Here is a 26,682-nt window from a genome sequence, read left to right on the forward strand (position 1 = left end):
GTGCAAGGAAGGCGGAAGCGTGGGCGGCCAAAGAAGAGATGGAGGGAGCTGGTAGAAGAGGACTTGAAGATGAAGAACTTGGATGTGGTGACAGCCCAAGACAGGAAGGTGTGGAGGAGACTCATAAGAAACAGTGACCCCACTTAAGTGGGAGAAGCTGCAGAAGAAGAAGAAGAAGTTGTTTTTGCTATAAATGCCCATTTTGTTAATCTTTCTGTCATCTCTTATTCTGTTTAAATCACTATCTTACCTTTGGCTTACATATTCTTACCAGGAAGGATAATTTCCTAATATGTTCATTTTTAATCTAGTTCTATCATTAATGCCATCTACTCACAGCCTTGATTTTTCTCAGAACTCCTGTGATGCAATCTCCCTCTTAACTAATTAACTGTATTTATTTTTATTCCAACCCTTAGATCCATATAATGTAATTGATTGTAACTGCCTTTTATATACTGCCATGGGAGCATTGATTTATTTCATGCCATTTATGTTTATTCCAGTAACTGACTTTTCAATGTACACCTTGATTTCTTAACAAAAGCAATAGAAAGGTTTGTTTGATTAGGTGGTTTCCTAGCCATCATCATATTTGATTGTATTATGCCATCATTGTGCATGTTTTGGTTTAAGACATTGACAAAATCTAATTTTGTCTCTAAGTCTCTCCAAATTGTTAGTTTGTCCTTGTTCACTCTGTCTAAATAGATACTTAATAATAGTGTGCAATGCATTAAATAAATAATGAAGTCTGGGTCACTACTGAATGCAGTTTTAGATATCTTGTTTAGCTTTGCTTATTTAGTGACTCAATGAAAACACATTCACAAATATTGTAAGTTTTATATGGAAAAATATTTTTCATATATATGTTACTGCCGTCTGGTCTGTATAAAAATTCTTAGTAAACAAAAATTATTCCTGCATGATATGTTTTTGGAACATGTTGTGTAGTTACAGATCTCTTCCATATTTATTTCGCTTTCAGAATACTGAATGGAAAGAAACTGAATTTGATAAAATAGAATGCTGTTCATCCATAGCTGATACCCAGTGGACTTCAGTATTTGAAGAACAACAGCATTGCTGCTGTGATATTACACCCATTTCAGTGTGAGTATTTATTATTCACAGAAACCCAATTAGAGATAAATTAATTCTGCATGGAATTACTATATTATAGCAAATGAGATGTTTATTTTGTTTAATATTATGAATGAATCATTTGACACCATCTAGCTTTCTGCTGTTAGAGAACAGGACATACTGCACAGGTATTTTTATTGATGGAAGCAGTTTTTTACAGTGACATTAGAAAGAAATTGATATTTTAATTAAGAATTAAAAAAAATTAAAATGTAAAATATGATTAAGTTGTTTTCCTAATTTTTATTTTATTTTATAAATTAATGGATATACACAACACCTTCATAATTGAAAATGCAGAAAAAACATCAGACAGTATTAAGCATATTCTTAGTGGTTGAATCAAGCTATGTTTAATCTTTTAATGTCTTGATAAAGTAATAGAATTCATTCAAGTGGCATGCTTAACTAAATGACTATTGGCCATTGATCTTTGATCCCAGTAACAAACACTAATCATTTTGGTGGTTAAATTGGTCTTTTGTTTGATAGTCTGTTCTCAAATAAAATGTCTGTTTTGGATGATGACACACTTGAGCAGTGATTTTGATTTGTGCTGTCCCCTCTGTTGAATAACTACCTTATTCTTCTGGAAACCATTTTTACCATTTTACTTCTTTTGAAGAACTTTATTTTTAACTTCTAAAGAAATGAGTAATTGCCTGATTTAAAAGCTCTGTTGTCTCTGATAGAAGAGAGAGGGTGAAACTTGTATATTTTTCTGGAAAAAAAAATTTTTTTTTTTCATTCTCTTCCCTCACCCGTTCACTTTCTTCATCCCACTCCCAGCAAAAGAAAAACAATAAAAAAAATAAATAACACACACATGCACATACTGCACATACAGTATATCCACTATGCTAATGCTGAATCTACCCTTATTTTATGATGATATCAAAAATACTTAAGCATACTAGTATGCTTATCAAAAACGTCAATATATCAGTAACTGATTGATGCTTTGCCTTTACCTGTGTTTATTTATAATGCTATTGTTTATGGTTTTCTGAGTTGAATAATGTAATTATTGTCATCCCTTGGAAAACTCGTGCATGTTAAACTTTTCAGTGAATGTTCTTTCAGCAAACATTACTTCCATTGGGATTTTCCAATCAAGTATTTTTTCAGTAAGAAGTTTTGTGATGTTCTGATATGTGAACCATTCAAAGACAAAGAAAAATGTAGTTGACTCTTGTTTATAACAAACTCAGTCATTATAACAAAATAATGAAAGGAGATTCAGTAAAGCCAGTTGTAACTTTTGTAAACTCTTTCATAGACTGAAGACTTCTATAGAATACTTGCAGCCAAATTTTTGTGAATATTTTCTGAAAATTAGTTTAGTTAAAACTTATTTTTTTATTTTTAAAGAGGGAGGGGAAATTCCTGAAACATTTGATTCAGCAATTCCCCAACTTTTTCTTGCTTAAAAAAAATTTAAATAATAAAAAGGAGTGAAGGGGGTGGATTAGATAATCTAAACTTTTTGCTCTAGAGATCAACTAGAATTTTTTCATGCTACTTCAGGTCTCCAATAAGCACAGTTGTGTTTTTTGCACTGAGCAGAGGTAATTATCCAGCATATAGTGAAATGATAAACATTAAGAATGCTTTTGATACTCACTGAGCCTTCTCTCTCCTTCCTTTGACTTGTACTTTTCAAAAACAAGGTCTCATCTCAAAAGTTCATATTTTTATTTACTTTTGAGACAGTAATTCTCAAAAAATATAATGCAGTAATGTCTCTTCAAAATAACAAATAAATGTTTTACCGTACAAATTAGTCCATATTCATAGACTAATTTTGTAAGGGGGGGGGGGGTCATTCAATGAAAATTTTGGACTTTTTTTTAGAATTTTATTTATATCCGATCCACAAAAGGTTACAAAATCTATAGCAACCAATGCCATGTGACAAGATAAAATAAGGAATTGATGTGTTCTTGAACAGCTAAAGTTTGTAGTCTTTGGGGAAGACAGAACAGGAGAGAAAATAGTTGATTTGAAAAGTTTGAAGCTGGACATTGAAAGGATATTGACCAAGAGCTGCGTATGTTCTTATACTCTTGGTTAAAAAAAAAAAAAAAAGAAGAAGAAAAATAGTGGCCAGTTCTGCTGCACATTGCACATAAAATACCTGTAGAAGAGACATAAGACAGAAACAGTGTTTGTTGAGAGTGATTAGCGAATTTATGATAGAGGTGTCAGGAAGGTTTTCAATGCTCCACCTCAAACATATTGGCAGTTTGTGGAAAGGTAGGATTTTTACAGTGTTAGCAGTTGTACAAGTGTGAAATAGTATCTTGAGTAGAAAATTATTTTGTGTTTTGGTAGCTGAAAATGCTATGACTGAGGTGCATTTATGCCAGGAAAGGCTAAAGGTCTAATTCATCTCAAGAAGAGAAAGCTGATCATGTTTAGAGATTTGAGTATTATGAAGAGTAAGATGAAATGAAGTGAGACCTCTGTTGCAAGAACATTGCGGTACATTGCGCCCTTCAATTGGAATAGGTCTAAGTTCGATTCTCGTCACGACGGGGGGAATCTTTATCTGGACAATTTCAATCGAAGGTGAGTTAGCCAATCTCATATGGAGGTAGCAGGGTTTTTCATCCCGCACACAGACAAAAATGCTAGTTGTGGTGGAGGTGGGTGGTAGAGGTTTGGTGTAGTGGTTGAGACAGTTGTAGGTGTCCTCCCGCAATGAGTCTTCGAACTCCTTGGAGGTACCAGGAATAATAATAATGTACAAGTGCGATGAACAGATTTCAAGAAAAGATATGTAAGTCTTTGTTTTTGTTTAAAATTTTGTTTTAAAAAATGCAATTTATAAATATATGAAAAACATGTAAATATATTATTCAGAGTATGTGGGTATTTTGTGTGGGCTGAAGATAGCAATTTAGTAGACTAACATAAGATGAAAAAAAAAAAAAAAAAGCTTCAATTCAATTGTCATGAAATGTGATTTATTCATCTTAATAACATTTTTGGTTTATTTTATTTTTTTTTTAAATTCAGTGAAGTGTCTGGTTTTTTAGCCCAAGCCATCCATAACCTCTCTGACCAGTTGCCTACCCCAGGTAAATGTGTTTTAATATTTCTATTTCCTTGATCAAATCTATTCTTACAAAGTAGTACTTTTTCCTCACCTCTTCTATCCAAATTATTTTGTTGGTAGTGAGTTTTAAAATTTAAAATAAAATAAATAAAATTAGAAATAAATTAAGATGTCATGATCTGTGCCTTTAGCATGATGTTGAAATTCAATGATATCCATTAAAGTTTTGAGCAAAAAATGCTCATTTAATTTTCTTATATTTTGACAGCAGCGGTAAGTCTCCCAGTTATTATAAAACTAGCTTATAACTCATCAGAAATAATGGTACAAAAGAAATTCTTTTTCCTTTAAAAACTTGCTTTTCTTTTCTTCCCTAACCTGGAATATATATAATATACCTATCATTTGAGAACTCAACATAACGGACACAGGATACACCAGGGCGTATCGACCCGGTATATCCTATATCCCTCGACATTGCAAGGTAAAAGAGGGAAAAAGGAAGATGAGATGATGATAATGAGACCTATCATTTGTAATACACTAAAGTAATGGATACTAATTTTTCTTCAATTCAATTTAAAAGCCATATATTTCAGCTTGAATATTACAAGCCATCATCAGTGGCTGTGTTAATTACAAGCAAGAATGCAAAAAATGGATCAGTTTGAAACAGTGAGAGCTATGTGATGTTATACATAAACATCACAAAGATATAACTGAGGAAAAACTATATTATTAATTGTTAATTAGTGTATTTTTAGCCGTAGAAGACTTTTCTTATTTTGTATCTAAAATTTATCTCTGAAAATTAGGATGTCTTATAAACCACTGTGTCTTACGGTGCATCATCACCTGTTGGTAACGTGTGATCAGTTTGAATAGTTCTGTGGTCGTTAACAGTCATGCATTTAAACTAGTAATCAATGCATTATTATATTTACATTTTTTTTAACACCCATGAATTCTACGAAGCACAGACATAGCATATGATTGCATTTAAGTGTAGTGTGATTGTGTACACAAAAAAGAATAGCAAGGCAGCAAAGCAGCACTTTGGGCCTCAACCCACATAAAATGGTTCGAACTTGGAGGGAAAAAGAGCAGCAATTAATAGAAGCAAATTTTAAAAAACATAATCTCTTCAGAAAACTGACAAAATGTCCAGAAATTGAAAATTAATTAAAAACTGGGATAATGGATCAAAGAAGATTGGGTTGCTGCATATCTAGAAAAATGATTATTCACCGAGCAAAATTATTGGCAAAAGAAAGAAATATCATTGATTTTACCAGGTCTCCATCATGGTGCTTTAGATTTATGAAGAGAAATGATTTATGCATGCATGCAAAAATAAAATATCATAAAAAAATGCCAGATGAATTCGAAAATAAAATGATTGAGTTTCACAGATGTATCATAAATGCTAGAAAACAAGACAATTTTGAACTTTCACAGATAGTTAATATGGATGAAGTGTCTCTGACTTTTGATATACCCTATAAAAAAATATTGTTAAAATTTCTGGTCAAGAAAAAACAATTATACTGCCGTTTTGTCTTTCTGTGCAGGTGGAACAAAATTGCTATCTTCTTTTTTTAATTTTTAAAAGAAAAGCAATGCCAAAAAAAAACTTTCCAAATGGTTTACATTCATATTCATCCAAAAGGATGGATGAGGAAGGGATGAAGTTATGGATAAAGAAGGTGTGGTCAGGGCATCCTGGTAGTTTATGTCAGAAACTGGCATTGTTAATATGGGATCAGTTTAGATGCCATAAAACTGAAGCTTTTAAGAATAAACACAAAAATTGCTGTAATCACAGGAGGACTCATCTCCATGCTTCAACCTTTAGATGTATCAATAAACAAACCATTTAAAGGATTTATGAGGAGAAAATGGGTCAATTGATGCAATCTACAAATTTTGAGGAAACATCTACAGGTAGGAGAAAGAGGGCCACAATTTCACAAGCGTGCAAATGGGTAAAGAATTCATGGAATAAAGTGAAACCTGAAATTATTATAAAATCTTTTTAAAAGTGTGGCATTAGTAATTCTCCTGACAGTATGGAGGATCACTTATTATTTCAAAACAGCTATGACTCGGTTGCTGATGAAGAATCAAGTTCAGAAAATTTTGAGGATGAAGATGAATAAAGATTTGAAAAGAAGATTAATGAAATTTATAAAAAATTTTTTGTTTATATTATTATATATATTATTATATGTTAGATTTTTTAATGATTTGATGATTTTTTAAAAATAATTGTTTTTTATCTAATAAATAGATAATACATATATTAAAATTTTAAATTTAAAAAAATAATATTTACATGAAAAATTTGATGCATTATTTGTGTGTCTTATGCTGCAAAGATGAGGAGTTGAATGGTAAAGAAATAGATGCTGCTTGAGAACTGACAAAGAAATACATAACAGCATCAATATGTGAATGTATTCCAAAGGCCAAAAAAAAAAAAAAAAGCTGAATAAGGTAGGTGTAAAATGAATGAATGAGAGACTTAAGCTTGAAATGTGGAAGAAGAATAATGGTATGGTAATAATCAGTTACATTAAGATATAAAAAACAAGCCAGGAGAGTGACTCACTTAGTAAGGAAAACAGAAGTGGAGTATGAGCAGTAATTGGCAAATTAGGCAAAGAAAAACCCTAAAGAATTTTTTAGGTATGTGGCAAGTAGAAGGAAGAATGACTATGTAAGATGACGGATATATCCAATACAACTGTGCATCTTATAAGGAGAAAAATACGGTAACTCTATTAAAAATAAACTTTAGTGATGTGTGATTAGAATAAGACTTCCATAGCTTAGATGGTGAGAGACAATCGCTCGGATTTAAGTTTAGACAGTGACGTAAGGCTTCAGCACTTTCTTTAAATAAATGTTCAAATTTATAGTGACAAAGACGAACTAAGCATTTTAGAACATGGGTATTGTGGTCTGTATCTATTTTGTGCCATGCCAGGCCAGATTTCTCAGATTGGTGTTCTTGTGTTGATGTTCCACTGATCATTGGCCAGTTTGTCTGAAGTAAAAATGGTGACAATCACAAGGAACTTGGTAGAGACCAGGAAGAACTAGAGGGGAACGTTTATCTTTAGAAGATGGAAACCATGATGATAATTTGTTGACAGGAATAAATGTAACCACTAAACCATATTTCTTAAAAATTCTGGAAATTGGTTCTGAGATGCCAGAAATGTATGGGATAGGGACTCAACATATTGTTTTCCTTATTATTTGAGCTAGGTTTATGAGAATTAAAAAGACATTGTGTGGTCCTTTCTGAGAAGCCATTGATTACAGCAACTGCAACAAGAACATTAAACATCAAATGAGGACCACAATACCCATCTGAAATGTGCTTACTTCATCTTTGTCACTATACATTTGAATGTCTATGTAACCATTCAACGATACTGATTAAATATATCAAAAAGATACGCTTTGTATCCATATAATTTTTTCTATAATATCCAGCACTCATATTGACTACAATGAACACTTCACATCCATGTAATTATGGATGTATATATACACTTCCAAGCCGGTAGTACAGTGTTAAAGAAGGTGCTGAAGCCTTACTTCACTGCTCGAACTTAAATTGGAATGACTGCATCTCACTAAAATACCTTCAGTTATACCTTTACATTGTTTTATGTATCACATGGCTCTCACTGTTTCAAATCAGTCCATTGTTTGCATTCTCCCTTGTAATTAACTAATGTTGCCACTGATAATGACCTGTAATATTCAGGCTGAAATACATGACTTTTAAATAAATATTATTTACTTATTTCCTTGTGTTTTCATGTGGACTAAAGAAACCTTAAGGCACAAGTATCTCTCAAAATATAATACTAATTTTATTTTTATTATTATTATTATAGTACTGTATTTGTTCTTAACATTTGTTTGTTTGACAATACTTTAATGCTACCAGCCAAAATTTGAGAGCAAAAAAGTGAATGTATTCTCTTGTAATAAATTATAGAATTATATCAGTGCAACTTTAAATTTGTGAATTTAATATTCATTCATTCATATGCATTCATTTATGGAAATTAGTTACTAATCTCCATAAGTTATTAATTAGTTTCTAATGGAAATTAGTTACATTTTTGCTTTCAAAATTATGAAAGAACTCTTATGAACTAGAATTTTGCAATTCCTTATGACATTTATTAAATATTTGTTCTATTTACTGGCTGATTGTTGAGTTTGTAGTCATATCAGAAAAAAAGGTGGGTAGAAATTCATCAGAATGTTCGGTGTGTGTCTGGTACAGAAGCTGTTGATATCAGCAGTGTCAGAAGATGGGTTATCAAAATTAAAATAGCCAAATATACTTTGAGAGGAGGTAGAGAACATCAAAATCAATCATATTCACATAGGAAAGCATGACCGGTAACACCACCTGAAAGTGATAGGTGGTGCCATTCATCAGCTGCCCAGGTGAGCAATTGGGGTTTCCTCATTCAAGCTTTCGACTTCGTATGAAGAACATGCATCGTTTTACGAATGCTGAGATGGCAGACATGCACCTCGTTTACCATATTATGTATCCAACTACTATTGAATTGTTCGGTTATGCCTAATAAAGTTTTTTACATTACTTACTGCCTTGTGTTATTTCTGTATCTTTGTGTCACTGTTAGTACCTTCCAGTGGCGTTTCCAGTCATGCTTTCCTGTGTGAATATGGTTGATTTTGATGTTCTCTACCTCCCCTCAACGTTTGTATGTGGAATTTTGAACCACCCTGTACTTTAGATTAGCTTTGGCTTCATTCATTTCTCATGGTAGACCAACGGACAACACCATAACTGATGACAATCAGAGAAAGGTGGATAAATGGATTTTTCAAGACTTTCTTTGATGTTTAAATACTCTGTGTAGTGTCACAGTAATAATGCAAATATAGAATATTGAAAAATTTGCTGGAGATGAGTACCATAATTATTTATTGTACATGTGTGAGAGGAGTTGGGAAAGAAATGAAAGATTTGAGACTAGAGATTTCCTCAGATCTTTTACAGGCTTACCAAATAGTTCTTTTAATTTTTCATAGGTGTTATTGTGTTAATGAAACTGTCATTTTTGAATCTGTTGTTATGAGCTAGAATCTAAATTCACCAAAAAAACAACACAAAGGCATCCCAAGTCAAGTGCAGAAATCTTAGGAGCTAATCTTTCTTTTCGGATATTGAAGACGCCGGTTTGTTGAATTTTTTAAATATGGCAAGATTCATTTATGATGAGGATAAGAAATGTAAGACTCAAAATAATAAAAAAATTAAAAAAAAGCCCAACAAAGGCCTAAATAAAAAACCTTAACCTGAGATCAGCAGGCAAAATGTCATGATTTAATGAGACATTTAATTTAATAAGATGAAACTTTCTATTTTGCATATCTTCAAATGTTGAAATAGAATGCCTGCTTAATATCTCCTTTTAATTATTATTCACAAATTGACAGTCTCACTTTTCCAATCTAAGGATTCGCCTTGTTAAGATTTCCTTTTTGGAATCCTCTGTTTATATATTTCAACTGTCAAGTTTTCAAAAACTTCCTGAAAAAAATTCTCTGGTCTGCATTCCCAAACTGCCACTCACTCTCTCTCTTCTTGTTTCCTCTTGTTACCCCAGTACCCAGCACTCTCTCTCTTTCTCTCTCTCTCTTTGTCCGCTGTCAATCACCAATCAACCTCCTCAGTGAACATGCATGCTTGTTCCATTAAGTGGGCAGGAAGTTAGTAATGACTGACACTCTGTCATTGCTAGCAAAGAGAGAATGTCTTTACAATGAACAGTAGACATCACAACACTTAACAATTATGATTTACTTAAAGATTTACATTAAAATTAAAATTATAATGTCAAACATTAAAATTATTATAGTTGTCAGATATTTGATAAGTGCAATTCATCTCAAATACTTGACATTATTTCTTTAGACATAAATATCAATATTGGGCACATTGCAAGTGCCAATTATCTATGTTTATGAAACCAAAACTAATAAAATACTAACTTAGAGAAACAATTATAAAAAAGATTTGTAATTGTAAATTATGACTGTTTTTACATTAAAACATTCACAATGATACGATTGACAACGGGTTAAATTGAGTAAACTTGTGAAGATAATTCTAATTGATAATTAAGAAAATTGAGTCATCACACATAGATGTTAGTGTATAAAAATATAGCATAATGAATCAAAACATTTCTAATGCTGTTGGAGACTCTCTCAGATTTAGAAAATGATATTTTCTGAGCTTGTAAATTTGTCATGTGTATCACATTTTGCAGCTGATTATCCAAGTGATAGTGTAGAAGCATTTCTTGAGGCTGCTGAAAATGTTAAGATGATTAGTAGGTGGTCTGAAAGATGGTTATTCTTAGTTTTGAAGTCAAAACTTCAAGGAAAAGCTAAAAATTTTGCTCAGAACTCCAGGAAAGTAAAAAAGCTACCATTTATGCAGAATTTAAAGAGATTTGATTAATGAATTTTCTGAGAAGGAAGAATTAGATCCTAATCTGTGGAAAATTCATTCCTTTGTTCAGAACTATAATCTGTTCATCGTTTTATGATAAATTGACAAATTTGTTATATAGTTTTAGAACTGACGAATCTGATTCTGAACATGTTGAGAGAATACTTTTCTTTCATTTTAGGAATGATTTGAAAAGAATTAAAATGAATTAAAAAGAGCTGTTTATAAACCTGGTGTGACTACTGTTGAAGAAGCACTACATGTTGCTCAGATGGAGGAATCATTAATTCAGAATCAGTAGCATAACTTATCAAGGTTTATTCAAGTCATAAATGACTCTGAATCTAATGAAATAAAATTGCTAAATAAGAAAGGTTTCTCAGACTAATTTTAATGATAAGATTTTCCAGAAAAAGAATTTTAATGAAGATATGAAAGAGCTTAGAAATGCTTTAGAAAAAAAAGAATAGATGACAATTGTAGCTCTTACAGAAACACAAGATGAAATTTTAGTCTATTCTGAATATTCAGTCTCAGTTAATTATACACAGTAACGAATCTAGGGAAGGTTTAAAGATTAAAGGTCATTCTCGGAAACAAACTTTAGGTGAAAGAAAACAATTTAAGTGTTTAATTTATCTAGAAATTTATCTAGAATCCCTAAGTCATTTGATAAGAAATTCCAATATTCTAGAAACACAGATTCCACGAATACTGTTCAGGTTGTATCAGATGTTAGTAAGAAACCTACGTCAAGTCTGATGTTATTGGCTGTTTCCGGAGCTAAGCGAAGATGCCGTTAGTGCCCTAAGCCTCGGACCCAATTTTGCGATCGCACCTATTGAAGTTCCGATAGTGGATATTATGTACAACATCGAATGCAGAATCTGTCACTTAGCTCCAGAAACAGCCAATAACATCAGACTTGACGTAGCTAACATTCTCTCCCATTCTTCACCTCCTAAAGTTAATTTATCTTCCAGTCAACTCTCTGCCCTCAAAAAATTACGGGAAAAAAAAAAAAGTATTGTCATCACCAGAGCTGATAAAAGTAATGCCACTGTTGTTCTCAACTCCTCAGAATATAATCGGAAAATGGATATTATTCTCCATGATCGCGCTACCTACATACCATTGGAACACAATCCCACAAAAACTCAAGTTAAAAAATTAAAAACCTACTTGAAAAAATTTCTTCAGGCCTTCTGACATTACAAAAAAACTCAAACCATTCTGTTCTCACCCCCCCCCCCCCCCCCGGATATACAGTGGCATTACTTTTATCAGCTCTGGTGATGACAATACTTTTTTTTTTAGATGCCACCAATGCACCTTGCTATAAATTATCAAAGCAGCTAGCTAACTCTTTGACCCCCTCCCCTCATTGGTCTTACCTCATCTTATGTAAAAAACTCCACCCATTTTAAAAACTTAATTGAAAATCTTACTTCAAATAATACAGATATATTGGTCAGTTTGACATCATCTCTTTGTTTACAAATATTCCCCTGATTGACACCTTAACATTCTTAAAAAACGTTTTTCCTTTTAGATATTTTAGAGCTCTTTTTCTTTGCCATCAACTCTGGTTATTTCTCTTGGAAGAACAAAATCTACAAACAGATAGAGGGAACTGCCATGGACTCCTCCCCCCCCCCCTCTCACCACCTCTTGCCAATTATTAAATGGAAAATTTTGAAAAACGAGCCATTGACTCTTTCCCTCTAAAACCTTCTATCTGGCTAAGATATGTAGATGATGTGTTCTCTATTTGGCCTCATGGCCCAGACACATTAGATTCCTTCCTCAGTCACCTCAATAGTCTACATCCAAGAATCCAGTTTATGATGGAAAAGGAAAATAACAATAGTTTACCCTTCCTTAGACACCTTAGTAACACGTCTTCCTAATGATAACATTTCTTTCTCTGTATATAGAAAACCTACTCATACAGGCAGATACATTCACAAACTCTCCCACCACCACCCCTCCCAGCAATATGGCATTATTAAAACTCTGACCAATAGGGCCCACAATCTTTGTTCCAGTAAAACTGCCCTTTCAACCGAACTCAAACACATACACAACACCTTCCTTTCCAATGGCTATAATGACTATAGAATTAAAAAAATAATCAGGTCCTTCCCCATTCCCCATCCATCTCTTCAGAAGGATTTCAGAAATGCCATCATCATTCCTTGCATCCGTGGTACTTCAGAAAAAATAGCCATATCATTAAAAAAGTACAACCTCAGTACAGCTTTTAAGCCCTACCGTAAACTTGCTATCCTTATCCGCTCCACTAAAGACCAGCTCCCTCCTCTATCAGTTCCTGGTGTATATAGAATACCTTGTTCCTGTAAACTTGCCTACTTCAGACAAACAGGCAGGTTAACATCCATCCAGTTAGAAGAACACAATTCTTACATCTGCCAACCCGATTATGGTCAATCTGGCCTTGCAGACCATGTTTTGGATACATCCCACAGGATCTCCTGGAAAAAAACTGCCATGCTCCACCATAGTAAATTTAAAAAAGGAAGACTATTCTTTGAATCTGCATCTGCACTCAGGAATCAACCTAATTTAAACAAATACAGTTGCATTAAACTTCCCAAAATTTGGGTAACCTTAATTATCAGAGATCCCTCTTTACATCCCAGGCCACCTGCAAATGCCCATAGAGGGCACATCACCTAAACAAGACTTTAGTTTCACTTTGTATTGTATTTGTGTGTGTGTGTTGTTACAAAAAGTTTTTGTAATCCCCGAAGATGTGTCTGTGACAGAGACGAAATATTGGAAGTATTAAAATTAGTTTTAATCCTTTCTCAGTGCTGTTAATATTCCATTAAACCTCTAACATGAGTTTAGTATTTTTTGGAAAGATAGGATTGGGGGGGGGGGTTACTTCTGATGAGAGCAGATAAATTGCAGCCAAAAAGAATAGAAGATAGGGGGTCTTGACTTGGGAGATGGTAAAAATGAAGAATATTCTATCAAGAAGGGGGTATATATGAAACTACAAGGCAGGTGATTATGACAAGCTTAAATCTGTGCCATGGCATAAAACACTGCAGGGTAAGGATGTTAGTAGTGCATGGGAAATAGTTAAGGGTCATCTAGAGGAAGCAATGTTAAATTGTATACCCAAGGTAAGGAGGATTCATCAAGTAGGAGTTAGATGGATGAGTAATATCATTAAACATGGGCTACAGAAGAAGAAAATGTTGTAGAGGGGATATAAAGAGAAAGGTGACCAGCATGGCAAGGAAGGCAAAATAAGATTACGAGAAAAAGCTAGCTGAGTAGGCCAAAGGAAATCCCAAAGAGTTCTTTCATTACATGGCAAGTAAGAGGAAGAATGACTGCGGAATGATTGATGATGGTCACGAAGTGACAGAAGCAGATAAAATAGTTGAGTTACTGAGTGACCATTTTGAAGGGTATATCATCCTGGTGAGGTTACTGCTTTAAGATGTGACACACTAATGGAGGTTCTTAGGATATTGCAGAATCTCAATATAAATACAACTGTGGGATTAGATGGGATATCAGCTTAGGTTTTGTGAAAATGTTCATGGGAGCTTGCAATGACTCTGACTAGACTTTTTTGATTTAAGTCTCAGCTCTGGAAGTGTTCCAAGGGAGTGGAAAGAGGGCAAATTAATTCCCTTGCATAAGAGAGATTCTAAGACTGCAGTAAGAAATTATAGACCAATCAGTATTTCAGGCATGGTAGTAAAAGTGCTGGAAAAATTGGACAAAAAAAAAAATTTAAGAATGATTGGATAAAATATGATACTCTGAGGAACAGCATAGAGTTGGTCATGCCTTAGTAATCTACTAACTTTTTATAATAGAATAACAATTGAGTTGGATAAAGGAAATGGCTATATGATGATTTTGCAAAGGCATTTCATAGAATACTGCATGGAACTCTATTATGCAAATTAGAAAATGGGGTGGATAAGAGGGTGGCTGCTGGACAATTATCAAAAAGTGGTATATGGAGGGGCAGAATCAGTGCAAAAACAGGTAACTAGTGGGGTCGCAAGTTTCATTGCTGGGGCCATTGCTGTTTAATTTGTACATATGGGGGAGGATGAAAAGTTCTGATAAACACCTACAAAAATGATATTAAAGCAACTCTTCTTATATATTCTAAAAGAAAAAGAACAAATTATTACAATTTTATGAAACATGGGGATTCAAGGGTTTTAAGATATGTTCTTTTTTGTTGTTATATCAGTTGCTTTAATATTTTTATTCTAGGTGTTTATCAGAACTTTTTATCCCCCTCCCTCCTCATGAATGATATATGAAATAACTTGAAAGGAAATATTCAGTTGTTTGCTGATGATGCAAAATTAGGTAGAGTAATAGTTAATCAAGACGATGTGGAGAGCTTGCAGGATGATTTAAATAGGCTGTCAGTATGGACAAAAGATAATGGGTGTCAGTTTAATGTGAAGAAATGTAAAGTTATACATTTTGGAATAAATAAATTGCAAGGTGTGTATCACATTAATGGCATTGTATTCAGGAAATAGATGAAGCTAGAGATTTAGTGGGGGGCAGTAGAGAGAGTTAAAGTTTAGAACATGTATTCCTAAGGTAGTCCATAAGATTACTTGGCTATTGAAGAAAACATTAACAAGTAGAGATAAGGAAGTTGTTATTTCTCTTTATAAGGTCTTGATACACCCACATCTAGATTACTGTGCTCAAGTCTGAGGAGTCTCCTGGGTTTCTTGGGGATGAGGAAGTGGTGGAGAGCTTCAGAGGCAAGCCACTAAAATGGTGAGTGGTCTGTGAAATGTTCCCAATGAGGATATATTGAGGGGTGTGTGGATTGCAGAAGTTAGTTGATAGAAAAAAAAGAAGGGTTATGATAGAAACATTTAATTTGCTTAAAGGGGTTTATAGTATTGATGCAGGGGAAATGTTTTAGCACATGGCTAGAATGGCTTCCAGGTCATCCCTGGAAGTTGAATAAAAATGTAGTTAGTAGGGGTGTGAGGACTAGATTTTTTTTGCTTGGAGAGTTGTGAATGAGTGGAATGGATTGCCAGAGTCAGTTTTAAGTGCTTTGTTTGTTAATGGATTTAAGGAGAGGTATGATAATTTGGGTCTCCCATGATGTCCTCCGACTCCATGGAGGTGCCTATACAATAATAATAATAATAATAGATACAGTGAACAGAGAATCACTAAATCCACTTCATGCAGAGATTGCTGGAATTCCATGTAGGGTACTGTTGATGCTGGTGCTCATATAACAGTTGTCATTTGACAATTATTTTTGCTCTTGAAAAATAAGTTACAAGAAAACTTAGAGGTCTCAGACATACAGGACAATTTTATTAGTATTTTTAATCAGGAGTTGCCTGCTGCTCAGAGCATCTGTTTAGATATATTCTTTCCTGATTTTTCTATTATTGTGACACATAATTATTGGTTTTGCATGCTATATCCAGTAATGTATTCCATGTTGTCTTAGAAGAATTTTTATTTTTGTATAATTATTCCTGTGATTATTCTTCTAGAATAATTTCATTACATGGAATTGAATTTTGTAAGGAGTCCTCTAAGTGTTCTACATGAAACAATGAACAAACTGTTCTTTTCCTACTAAGGATGAAACTGAATTTGTCACCTGAGAAATGAAAGGTCATACAGAACAAGAGCTTGATGCTTTTAAGTAAAGATTGTTTTCATACCACTGTTAATGTGCCACCTTTAAGTTCTAAAAAAGAAATGGCTAGGAGGTCCACAGGTGAAATTGGGGATAACAATTCCATTAAGAATACTTAACAGGAAGATCCATTTTGGCGACATATATATATATATATATTAGGATAACCAAGCAATTTTATATGCTTGGTTATTTTAGCTCCTAATTATTTATTCCCATATATATATATAATGACCCAGGAAGGTTTGTTACTTGATGATTTTGTACCTTCTATTCAGCCAGGTTATTTCTGAGTGCAGAAGGAATACTCTGTATAAAGGATAAGAATGTAAGATCGATCTACTTACATTTTAGATCAATCTACTTACATTAGGGTCTAATGTAAGTAGATTGATCTAAAATGATTCCATGGATAATGGATGAGTATCATTCCTCTAGTTTAACAGGTCACATAGGATTAGGTAAATCTTACAACATATTAAAGAACATTACTTTTTGCTAGAACTTCACAGTGATGTTAAATAGTTCAGTATTGTCATTATTAGTTGAGAAATTCTTTTAAAGGCATGGCTCTTTTGCAAACAGTGCAAATACCTGTTAGGCCTTTTCAACATATTTCAGCTGATATATTAGGACCTCTATCACAATCAGAAAGAGTAAATAAATACATATTTTTGGTAATTTCCAGCAATCTCTGCATGAAGCAGATTTAGTGATTCTCTATTCACTGTATCTATTATTATTATTGTATAGGCACCTCATGGAGTCAGAGGACTCATCATGGGAGACCCAAACTATCATACCTCTCCTTAAACCCATTAACAAACAAAGCACTCAAAACTGACTCTGCATTCCATTCCATTCATTCACAACTCTCCAAGTAAAAAAAAAAAAATCTAGTCCTCACCCCCCTACTAACCACATCTTTATTCAACTTCCTGGGATGATCCCATGTTCTAGCTATTCTAGCTAAACATTCTAGAAAAAATAAACCCTTTAAGCAAATTAAATGTTTCTATCATATCCCTTGGTTTTCTTCTATCAACCAACCAACCAGCTTCTGCAATTCACACACCCTTAATCTATCCTCATAGGGAACATTCCACAGACCACTCACCATCTTAGTTGCTTGCCTCTGAATGGTATGTTAACTAGATACCAAGAAGCTTTTGCTGTTAAATATCAAAAAAGCAGAAACTTTAGCAAAATGTCTTATTGATGGAATTATATGTACTTATGGTTGTCCAGTTGTTGACAGACAGAGGACCAAACTTCACCTCTAAATTATTGCTCCATGTTTGTAACATGTTGCATGTAAAACAATTGTTTACAACAGCTTAGAGACTCCAGTGTAATGGTCTTTGTGAGAGAATGAATAAGACATTAAAACTAGCTCTCAACATTGGCTTATGAGAAGATTAAAGATGGATTATTTTCTACTTCAAGATTTATTTGCCATACGTTCTTCATTGCACTCCAGTATTAAAGAAAAGCCATTTTGGACTCTTTGGTTTTGATCCCATTTATCCTAGTGATCTACGCTTAGATATTGTAAATTCTGGTTTTGCTGACATAGATGAATATTTCTCTGGTATAGTTAAAAAATTTGATGCTACATGATCCTGGGTTAGGTGTGTTAGTGAATCTTCCTCAGAAAAGAATAGAGTTGGATAAATAAATTTAGAAGTAGAGAGTTACAAGTTGGTGACCTTGTTTTACTCAAGGACAAAAGTAATGTAAGAAAAAAAGGTAAGCTGGGTGTGGAAGCTTCAGGTCCATATAGAATATTGAAAAAAAACTTCCTGAGTGATATATAAAATAGTAGATGTTAAATACCATAGTAGATTTATAATAGCACATTGTAATAAATGAAAGAAATGTTATTTTGATAAGAATACTACTATAGTGCCAGGAATTAACTTTAGAAAATTTATTTTTGATGAAGATTTAAATAAATGATCTATTTCTTTTAAAAGGGAAGTGAAACTTTCTGATTCTAATAAAGTATGTGATAAAAATTTATCAGAGTATTCTGAATTTGGTACTTTTCATCAGAGAATAACTGAAAAAATTATTTGACCAGACACTACAGCTTAATGAAGCTAATTTGGGCTCTCACTGTATTGTTGATATCCCTAGTCAGGATTTTGGAAATGTTATTGGTGCGCTTTCTAGTTCAGGCATATCTCTGTCTCTTTTGCAGATGAAGACCAGTGTTTAAGTGAAGAATTTAATATTGAGGACATAAATAATAATGAGAATGTTGATCGTTAATGTCGATCCATAACGAGTAGTCATTCTTTGCGACCATCTTCTAATCATAACAAAACTTGCAGTTTTTGTAATTATTAAATAATTTTTATTCTTACAGTGAATCATTCGTATCAGTATATCCATACAGATGTTCTACAGAATTTTGTTTGTATAAATTAGTGTAAACTTAAATATTCTGTTTCAAATTATTATTTTTGGTTGTTAGTGCATTATATTTGTGAGAACTGCACAATTAATTGCTTTAAAATGTGTGTGTGTGGGGGGGGGTTGTACATCATTTACATATTACGTTTATGCATAGTACTAATTTTTAACAAAGTAAATTTACTTGATTGTAATTTAGTCTCACCTAAAATTAATAATATAGTTTAATGTTTGCGTATGTTTAAAATACATAAATTAAAAAGACTCTTGGCTGAAACTGAAACTTGGCCTCTTTTAAACAAAGTGTCATGAAGATAACACGTAATGGTGGCGGTTTCCTTTACTTAAAGATTGAAGTGGAACCAGAAGTATCATGCATGTTGGAGCATGTGCAAATGAAAAGAATAGTAACTATTAAACAGCTGAATAGAGCTGTGAAAGTGAGAGAGATATATGCAGACATATATGGAGTGATATGGAAGAGTGAACAAACGAGAATTAAGTTCCATTAGTAGCGATCTTTCAGAAAGAAATGTTTTAAAAGTTATTTAGCTGTTATGTTCCAAAAGTAACTGGAATAGCAGTTGTGGAAGAAAGTTATAGAAACTTTAGAACTTGATAAATGAAGTTTCTCATATAGGAAGGGAAATGTTTATCGAAGATTGAAGTGTTTATTAGTGTAGTAATGATTTAACAGCTATTTCTGAGAATAGATACAGCAAGTTGATTCTTTAAGTGTTCAATCATTTTCCTTGGAAACCCTTCATACAGGAAGAAGCAAAAAAAAAGGTTATTAATCTTGAAGAAAGCAGAAAGAAGCAACATTTATATGCAATTTTTCTAATAGCCATTAAAGGAGAAACACTAGACAGTGTTTGGATTTGAAAATTTTATTGTCAAGTCTGAATTTTTCATATCTCTAACTAAAAATAGGAAATTACAATTATTTCCAAGATAAGGTGGTTTTCAAGAGAACAACTCTCTCTGCTGAAGAAATAAAGAAACTGTTTCTTTCAAGAGAGGTCCAGATGCAGTTAAGAGACATAATGTTCTTTTTAGCTGGTATTTTTTGGGCCTAAAAACCAGATGAGATGTGATTTGGTTAATTAGCTTTTTAGATTTTAAGTTTTGGTGGTTAAATTTCAGAATATTATAAATTTCTTTTAACCCGGCGTTAGTAAGGTTGCGGTGTCACGGTTATTTCTTTCTGTATGTTTGGGGTCTGTGACTTCACCTTACTAAATCCAGGTTAATGTAGTTTAGTATTATTAAACTGGTTTTTGTATATTGTAATATCAAGAACTTAATTACTCAATGTTGAAGTTAAGATTGAATTTTGAGAATAGATAGCGATGTTTGCTATGATAGTTCATAGCAAAATATCTAGGATCATACTTGTGTGTGCATAGATTTCAGTATAAAAATCTGATACCACTACCAACATATTTTTACAAAAGGCAAAATTGATGGCTAGAATTTAATGAATTATAAACTTCTTACCAATAAAAAAAGTTAAAACTTCTGCAATGCTGCAGTTGACAGGATTTAATAGTTTAATGAAACTGTCATTTTTGAATCTGTTATGAGCCAGAATCTAAATTCATCAAAAAAAAAAAAAACATTCCTAGTCAAATGCAGAACTCTGTTCAGAGCTATCTTTTCAGATAATGATGACACTAGTGTGTGGCTTTTTTAAATCTGGCACGATTCATGATGAGGATAAGAAGTGTGAGACTTTAAAATCATACAAAGAAAAAACCTTATCCAAGATCACCAGTCATGACTTTTACAAGAAAATAATGATAGTTTGTATATAGTTCACTAGCCTCCCAATGAAATTTCAAAGTTTGGTTGCAAAAATCATGCTGCAGTTTGCTGTAGTCTGGACTCGAATGACATATTTATTCCTCACATGGTTTATTTTATTTTAATTGGTTTTTAGTACTTTTTATCTAAAGAGTTTATTATAGATTATTTCAGTTATTTAGTGTTTTTATTATTTAATTAGTATTATGTTTAATGTATGAACAACAAAAGATTTGGACTGATTTAGGTGTATAATGGCATAACGTAATGTGTGTGTGTGTGTGTGTGTGTGTGCATGCCGTGTTTCCTCGAAAATAAGACCGGGTCTTATATTAATTTTTGCTCCAAAAGATGCATTAGTATTTATTTTCAGGGGATGTCTTATTTTTTCATGTACAAAAATCTACACTTATTCAAATAGTCATGTCATCTCCTTCTGGAACATCGTCATAACTCTCCAAACCCCGAATTCCGGCCTGAATTTCTTGCGACTCCATTTCCTGTAGAACCATTTCGCCCCATTCTCTCATGTCCAGCAATAGAGCTCTCCTTAAATGAGCACTTCTTGTCCATGTAGCCTGCTCGTAGTGCATTGGCAACACAGCTGTCAGTGATTTTATCCTATGAATTCTTCACCCAAGTTACAACCTCTTGCAGGCTAGGCTTCACAAAGTTTCCACACTGATTTCTCTCCATTCTATTTTCAATGTAGTCATTGATTCCATGCACAAATGGTCCTTGAATGGCTTATTTATTGCAATATCAAGGGTCTGGAGATAGGCAGTCATTCCTGCGGGAATCATTATTTGATCTATTCTTCTCTCTGCAAGGAAGTTCTTCATGACTTTAGTGCGGTGAGTGCTGGCTTAATCCCAGACTAGCAGACCTCTTTGGCCACCTCGCAAAACAGCAACATTAAATCAACCCACTTCCTTATAACTGCTTGTGTGCACCAGGCTTTTTCAGTTTCAAGAATAGCGTTTACATAGATGTTTACCTCTCGTCCAAAGGTGCCTGCTTGAGTATTTACAAATACTTAATTATAATTTAATATTATCATTTATTTTAAGTATTATTGTCAATAATATTATTTATTTATATTTAATTATATATTAATATTATATATTATTATTTTAGAATTCAATACATCCGTCGTACTTTGCAACAGACATACTAAATGTGTCCATTTGACTGACTTAAATGGGGCTTATTTTTGGGGAAGGACATATTACGAGCATCCTGAAAAATCATGCTAGTGCTTATTTTCCGGTTAGGTTTTATTTTCGGGGAAATACGGTATGTGTGTGTGTATGTATATATATATATATATATATATATATATATATATATATCATCATCATCATGCATATCAAGGATTTAGGCCTAGCATGGCCTGTTCCGGCCTTAGAAGTCATCATTGAATCGTTTAAGAGGACGTCCTGGTTTTCTTTTTTCTAATGGTTTATAATTTATGGTTTGTTTTATTAATCCTACTGTTATTATTTAATTTGGAAATGAGAATATATATATATATATATATATATATATATTTTTTTTTTTTTCTCATTTCCAAATTAAATAATAATATTAAACTTCTATTAAAATATATATTATGATTTTGCTGGAAAATTAAATCTTATAATATTCAAAAAACTTATATTCCATATGTTTTGGACAAAGTACTTTGTTTCTGCCCCCCTCTCTCATTACTAATTACAGTGCTTATCTTTCATCACAAATATGTTATTATTGAAAAACATTTTGTTAATAGTTGTACACAAAGAAAGCTTTTTAAATTAAAAACACTTTAAAGATTTTTAAAATTACTTTCACATGGAATGTAATAAGAATTTGATTTTACTCAATTCATGTATTTATTTACCATTTGTCTTGCAGGAACGTTCTTGTTTGATGTCATTATTGACAGTGAATTATTATTAGGATTAAAACTGTGGTAAGCCTATCAGATATGTTACTTCATGGATAATAATGATGTTGCATGACATAACTGCATTGTATAACCTGTATTTAGGAATAATGGCACTAATAAAAAGATCATTTGATTTCAGTGTTATCACTTAATTGTATGTTTACCTCAAAATTAACCAAGAAAGGTATAGGAGAATTTCTTTTCTTTACTGTAATCATTTTGACATTATTACATGGGCTCCTTTACAGTAAGGACTTACAAAGGGAGACTTAAAAGAGGGCTGCTTTCAGGTCACATAGTAGCCCAATACTCTCACATTTTGCTCTAAAAAGATTCACTAAAGATGTGCTTGACACCCATTGGTGAAGAAGAATCTGGATAATGCATGCTCCCTAACCATTCCATTAGTTTCCAAGGATGACCAAAGTTCTCTTCCATTTACCATGGGCTCTTAACATCTCACTTGTGTCTATACTATAAGATCCCCTTACCAGTTTATATGTTTCTATGATATATAACCTCTCTTCTGTCCTTTACTTAAACTGTATTAAACTTTGAAGACTATATTCCACCAGTCTGTCCTCGTATGCACAATTCCAGAGTTCAAATATCATAAAATTCCAACAGAGGCTAAGAAGCCTCTGTTGGAATTTTTCTGTTGTTTCTTCATGGTCTCCGAACCAGGGACCATATCTAAGGACAGTAATCATGTGGTCTTATCAAAGCCTTTTACAGGACAACACTGACCTCTTCATTCCTCTGCGCTAGTGTTTTCTTCAACATTGCAATTATCCTATATGATACTTAATCACCTTAGCAATACGGTCCACTTATCTTTAACTCTCTGTCATCAACTTCTAGGTTTTAAGTCTCACTGACTACTTGCAGTAAATGGCCATTAATATAATACTCTGCCTGCAATGTCCTCAGTCCAAAATGCATAACCTTGCACTTTGCAACACCAAATCGATCTTCCTTAACATTTGCCCATAAAATCAAATTGTTCATATCACCTACAAGGATTCTCTAGTGGAAATGTCCTTTATCATCCTTCTAACTCTACAATACTAGCAAATAATTGTATCTCATTATCCAACCCAAGCCCAATATCATTAATATAATTTAATATGTGACTTAAACAACAGTGACCCCAATCACAGAACCCCCATGTTATTCTGCTGGTCATCGTCCTTCTCTTAAACTCAGTATCTCCATACATTCTTCTCTGACACTTATCAGTCAACCACTCTCCTATCTATACTACAAACCGGTTTTAAACTGTTAATACTGATGTTGTATACTGTATATTAGACTGATACTTTATGCTGTACATATACCAGAAAAAGCTGTCAAAAACATAAAATGTGGAAAGGCAACTGGGTTAGATGATATTCGACCAGAAATGCTTAAGTGTGAAGTATAAAAGTTTTGCAGTGGCTACACTGCATAATTCAGATCAAGAATTGGAGTAGAGTTCTCACAGTACCCCTCTATACAAAAAAAGGGAATAAAGCTGAATGCAAGAATTACAGAGGAATTTCTCTACTGAGCATTCCAGGTAAGATTTATTGAAGCATACTTGAAAAGAGGTTGAGAGAGATTATAGAAGAGAAACTTAGCGAAGAACAAGCTGAGCTCTGGTTAAATCGAGGTTGCCAAGATCAAATTTTCATTTTAAGACAAATAGTTGAGAAATCTTGGGAATATGACAAGGTGCTCAGAGAAAAGCTTTTCAAAATACTTCAGTTATATGGGGTGAATGGAACATTATGCAGAGCAAGACATAATCAATATTTAAGTTGTCAGTCAGCAGGTTGAATTGAAGGAAATACAGGAAGATGGTTTGATGTAAAATTAGAGGTAAGACAAAGATGCACATTATCTCCACTCTTATTCATCATCTATATGGATCACATTATGAAGGACAGTGGCATTAGGCTTGATATTAAAATTGGAGATGGCAAACTTAGTTCTTTGCTTTATGTAGATGATGTTATACTCCTAAACACATCTAGTGCAAGTCTCCAAGATTCTCTAATTAAATTGAATAACAGCTGTAACAAGTATGGCATGACAGTCAGCAGTAAAAAGACCAAAATTATGAAAATAGGCAGGTGCATAGAAAACTTCAGCTGCATTCTGAATGAAGAATATTTAGGCACAATTTTTAGTGAAGATGACAAATTAAATAAGGAAATAGACAACAGCATTAGCAAAAGTGGTATGGTAGAAGTTTACTGAATAAATTTATATGGAATAAGATAGAAATTAGCCCAAACGGCAAACTAGCAGTATACAAGACAGTGTTCAAACCAGTTTTAATCAAAGATTAAAGACAAAGATATGAGAGTTCTGAGGAAAATTAGGAGAGTAAAGTGACAGCATCAATGGCAGAATCATATTAAAAATGAAAATAGTAGAAAGGAACTTGACATTATTAGCATTCAAGAATGTGTCAGTAGAGCTAATCCAAGGTGGTATGGCCACTGAAATAGAATGGGTGAGGAAAGATTAGCAAAATAAGTGTTTGATACCAAAATTGCAGGAAAGAGACCCAGAGGAAGACCAAGGTCTAGGTGGATTGATTAAGTCAGAAGTGCCTTAGAAGCACAAAATATTAGGTGTGATGATATTGGAGTTCTCATAAGTAATAGACTAATTTGGAGGAAATCTGTGGATAGGAGATTAATAATAATCAGTGGCGGCTCGTGGCTTGAAATCGTGGGCGTGCTGCAACTTTCAAAATATAAAAAGTAAACACAAAAAAATATTGTTTATTATCGATAAAATTATACAAAAAAAAAATTGGCAAACGCCTTTTTATTCCCATATATAGGGAGTAGGCGAGGCTGTTTAGCCCTATCTAACTTTTGGAGACTGAGTGGGCAGTTCAATCTCCACTGGTACCCAATCAGGGATAGCTGGCCCAAGGCTATCACTAATTAAGCAGCATGCAGTGAAGAGAGACAGCTCAAGTGCTGCCATCTCATGGTCCCTAACCCTAACACAATATATTTAATGTCTGAAATAATGTGATGTGGGTTCTATGGCCGATTTTCTTGAGTTTACAGAACAAAAAACCCTAGTTTCCGGGAGAAAAAACCCGCTTGCTCGTGCCAGAGATTGACTAACTCGGGAACCTGTCGAAAAAAGGCTTAGAAAAATTTCTTCTAGTCGCTGACTAGATTCGAAACCAAGAAGTCTTCCTTCGTGTGGTCAAGCACCACATCCACAGGCACTTTAAAATTATACAGTTTAGTATAATTCAAAATTACTTAAAAATAAAATCCATTCCTTTAATCACAATTAAAGGAATGGATTTTATTTTTAAGTAATTAAAAAGGTTCATCTCACTTCATAAAAAAAGCAGAACATTTATCTTACAGGATGGACCATTACAAAGATCTGGATCTGCCCTAGTCCCAGCTATGTTCAACCTGTACACAACTGACATTCCTCCATCAGCCAGTCTGAAGTTTATGTATGCTGATGACAGCAATTACCACCCAAACTAATACCTTCCACAACCTTATGGAAATGCAGAGCAAAGATCTGAGCTCACTGCAAAACTACTTGGAAACATGGGTACTATTCCAAATCCCAGCAAAATTGTTGTTTCAGCTTTCCACCTAAATAACCATGAAGCTCATAGAAAACTAAAAATAAACTTCTGCAACAGGAAATTCTGACATTTGGAAAAAACTAATTTAAAGAAACCTATTAGGAACAAGCTGACGCACAACTTGGGGTTATAATGCTTTGACTCTTAGAACAGCAGCCCTGGCTCTGGTCTTTACATTGATAGAGTACTGCTCACTAATTGGGAGACTATCAAGTTGGCAAGACCAAGTTTCTCTCATAGTCACCACATCTCTCTTCTGGACACACAGCTCAAAATAATGTCAGTATGGGACTACAATAAAGTGCGGCACTAGGGTAGCAAGGGTTGCTTTCATAAATTAGAGTCCTGTTGCAGAAGTTTATTTTTAGTTTTCTATGAGCTTCATGGTTATTTAGGTGGAAAGCTGAAACAACAGTTTTGCTTGGATTTGGGATAGTCCCCATGTTTCCAAGTAGTTTTGCAGTGAATTCAGATC

The 26,682-nt window shown here is 33.4% G+C and overlaps 1 protein-coding gene across 1 annotated transcript in view; it reads left to right on the forward strand.

Moving 5' to 3' along the window:
• LOC150096851 (mdm2-binding protein-like) overlaps positions 1–26,682 on the forward strand; it is a 269,877-nt gene that overhangs the window by 38,686 nt on the left and 204,509 nt on the right. Inside the window, exons 3-5 of the mRNA XM_090408172.1 lie at positions 992–1,116; positions 4,171–4,232; positions 22,552–22,609. Of these exons, the coding sequence (XP_090264298.1) occupies positions 992–1,116; positions 4,171–4,232; positions 22,552–22,609 (245 nt within the window). The remainder of the gene's footprint in view (positions 1–991; positions 1,117–4,170; positions 4,233–22,551; positions 22,610–26,682) is intronic.

This window comes from Typopeltis vanoorti, chromosome 18 (genome assembly GCF_054136105.1).
Source record: "Typopeltis vanoorti isolate ZY-2024b chromosome 18, IOZ_Tvanoo_1.0, whole genome shotgun sequence".
NCBI lineage: Eukaryota > Metazoa > Arthropoda > Arachnida > Uropygi > Thelyphonidae > Typopeltis > Typopeltis vanoorti.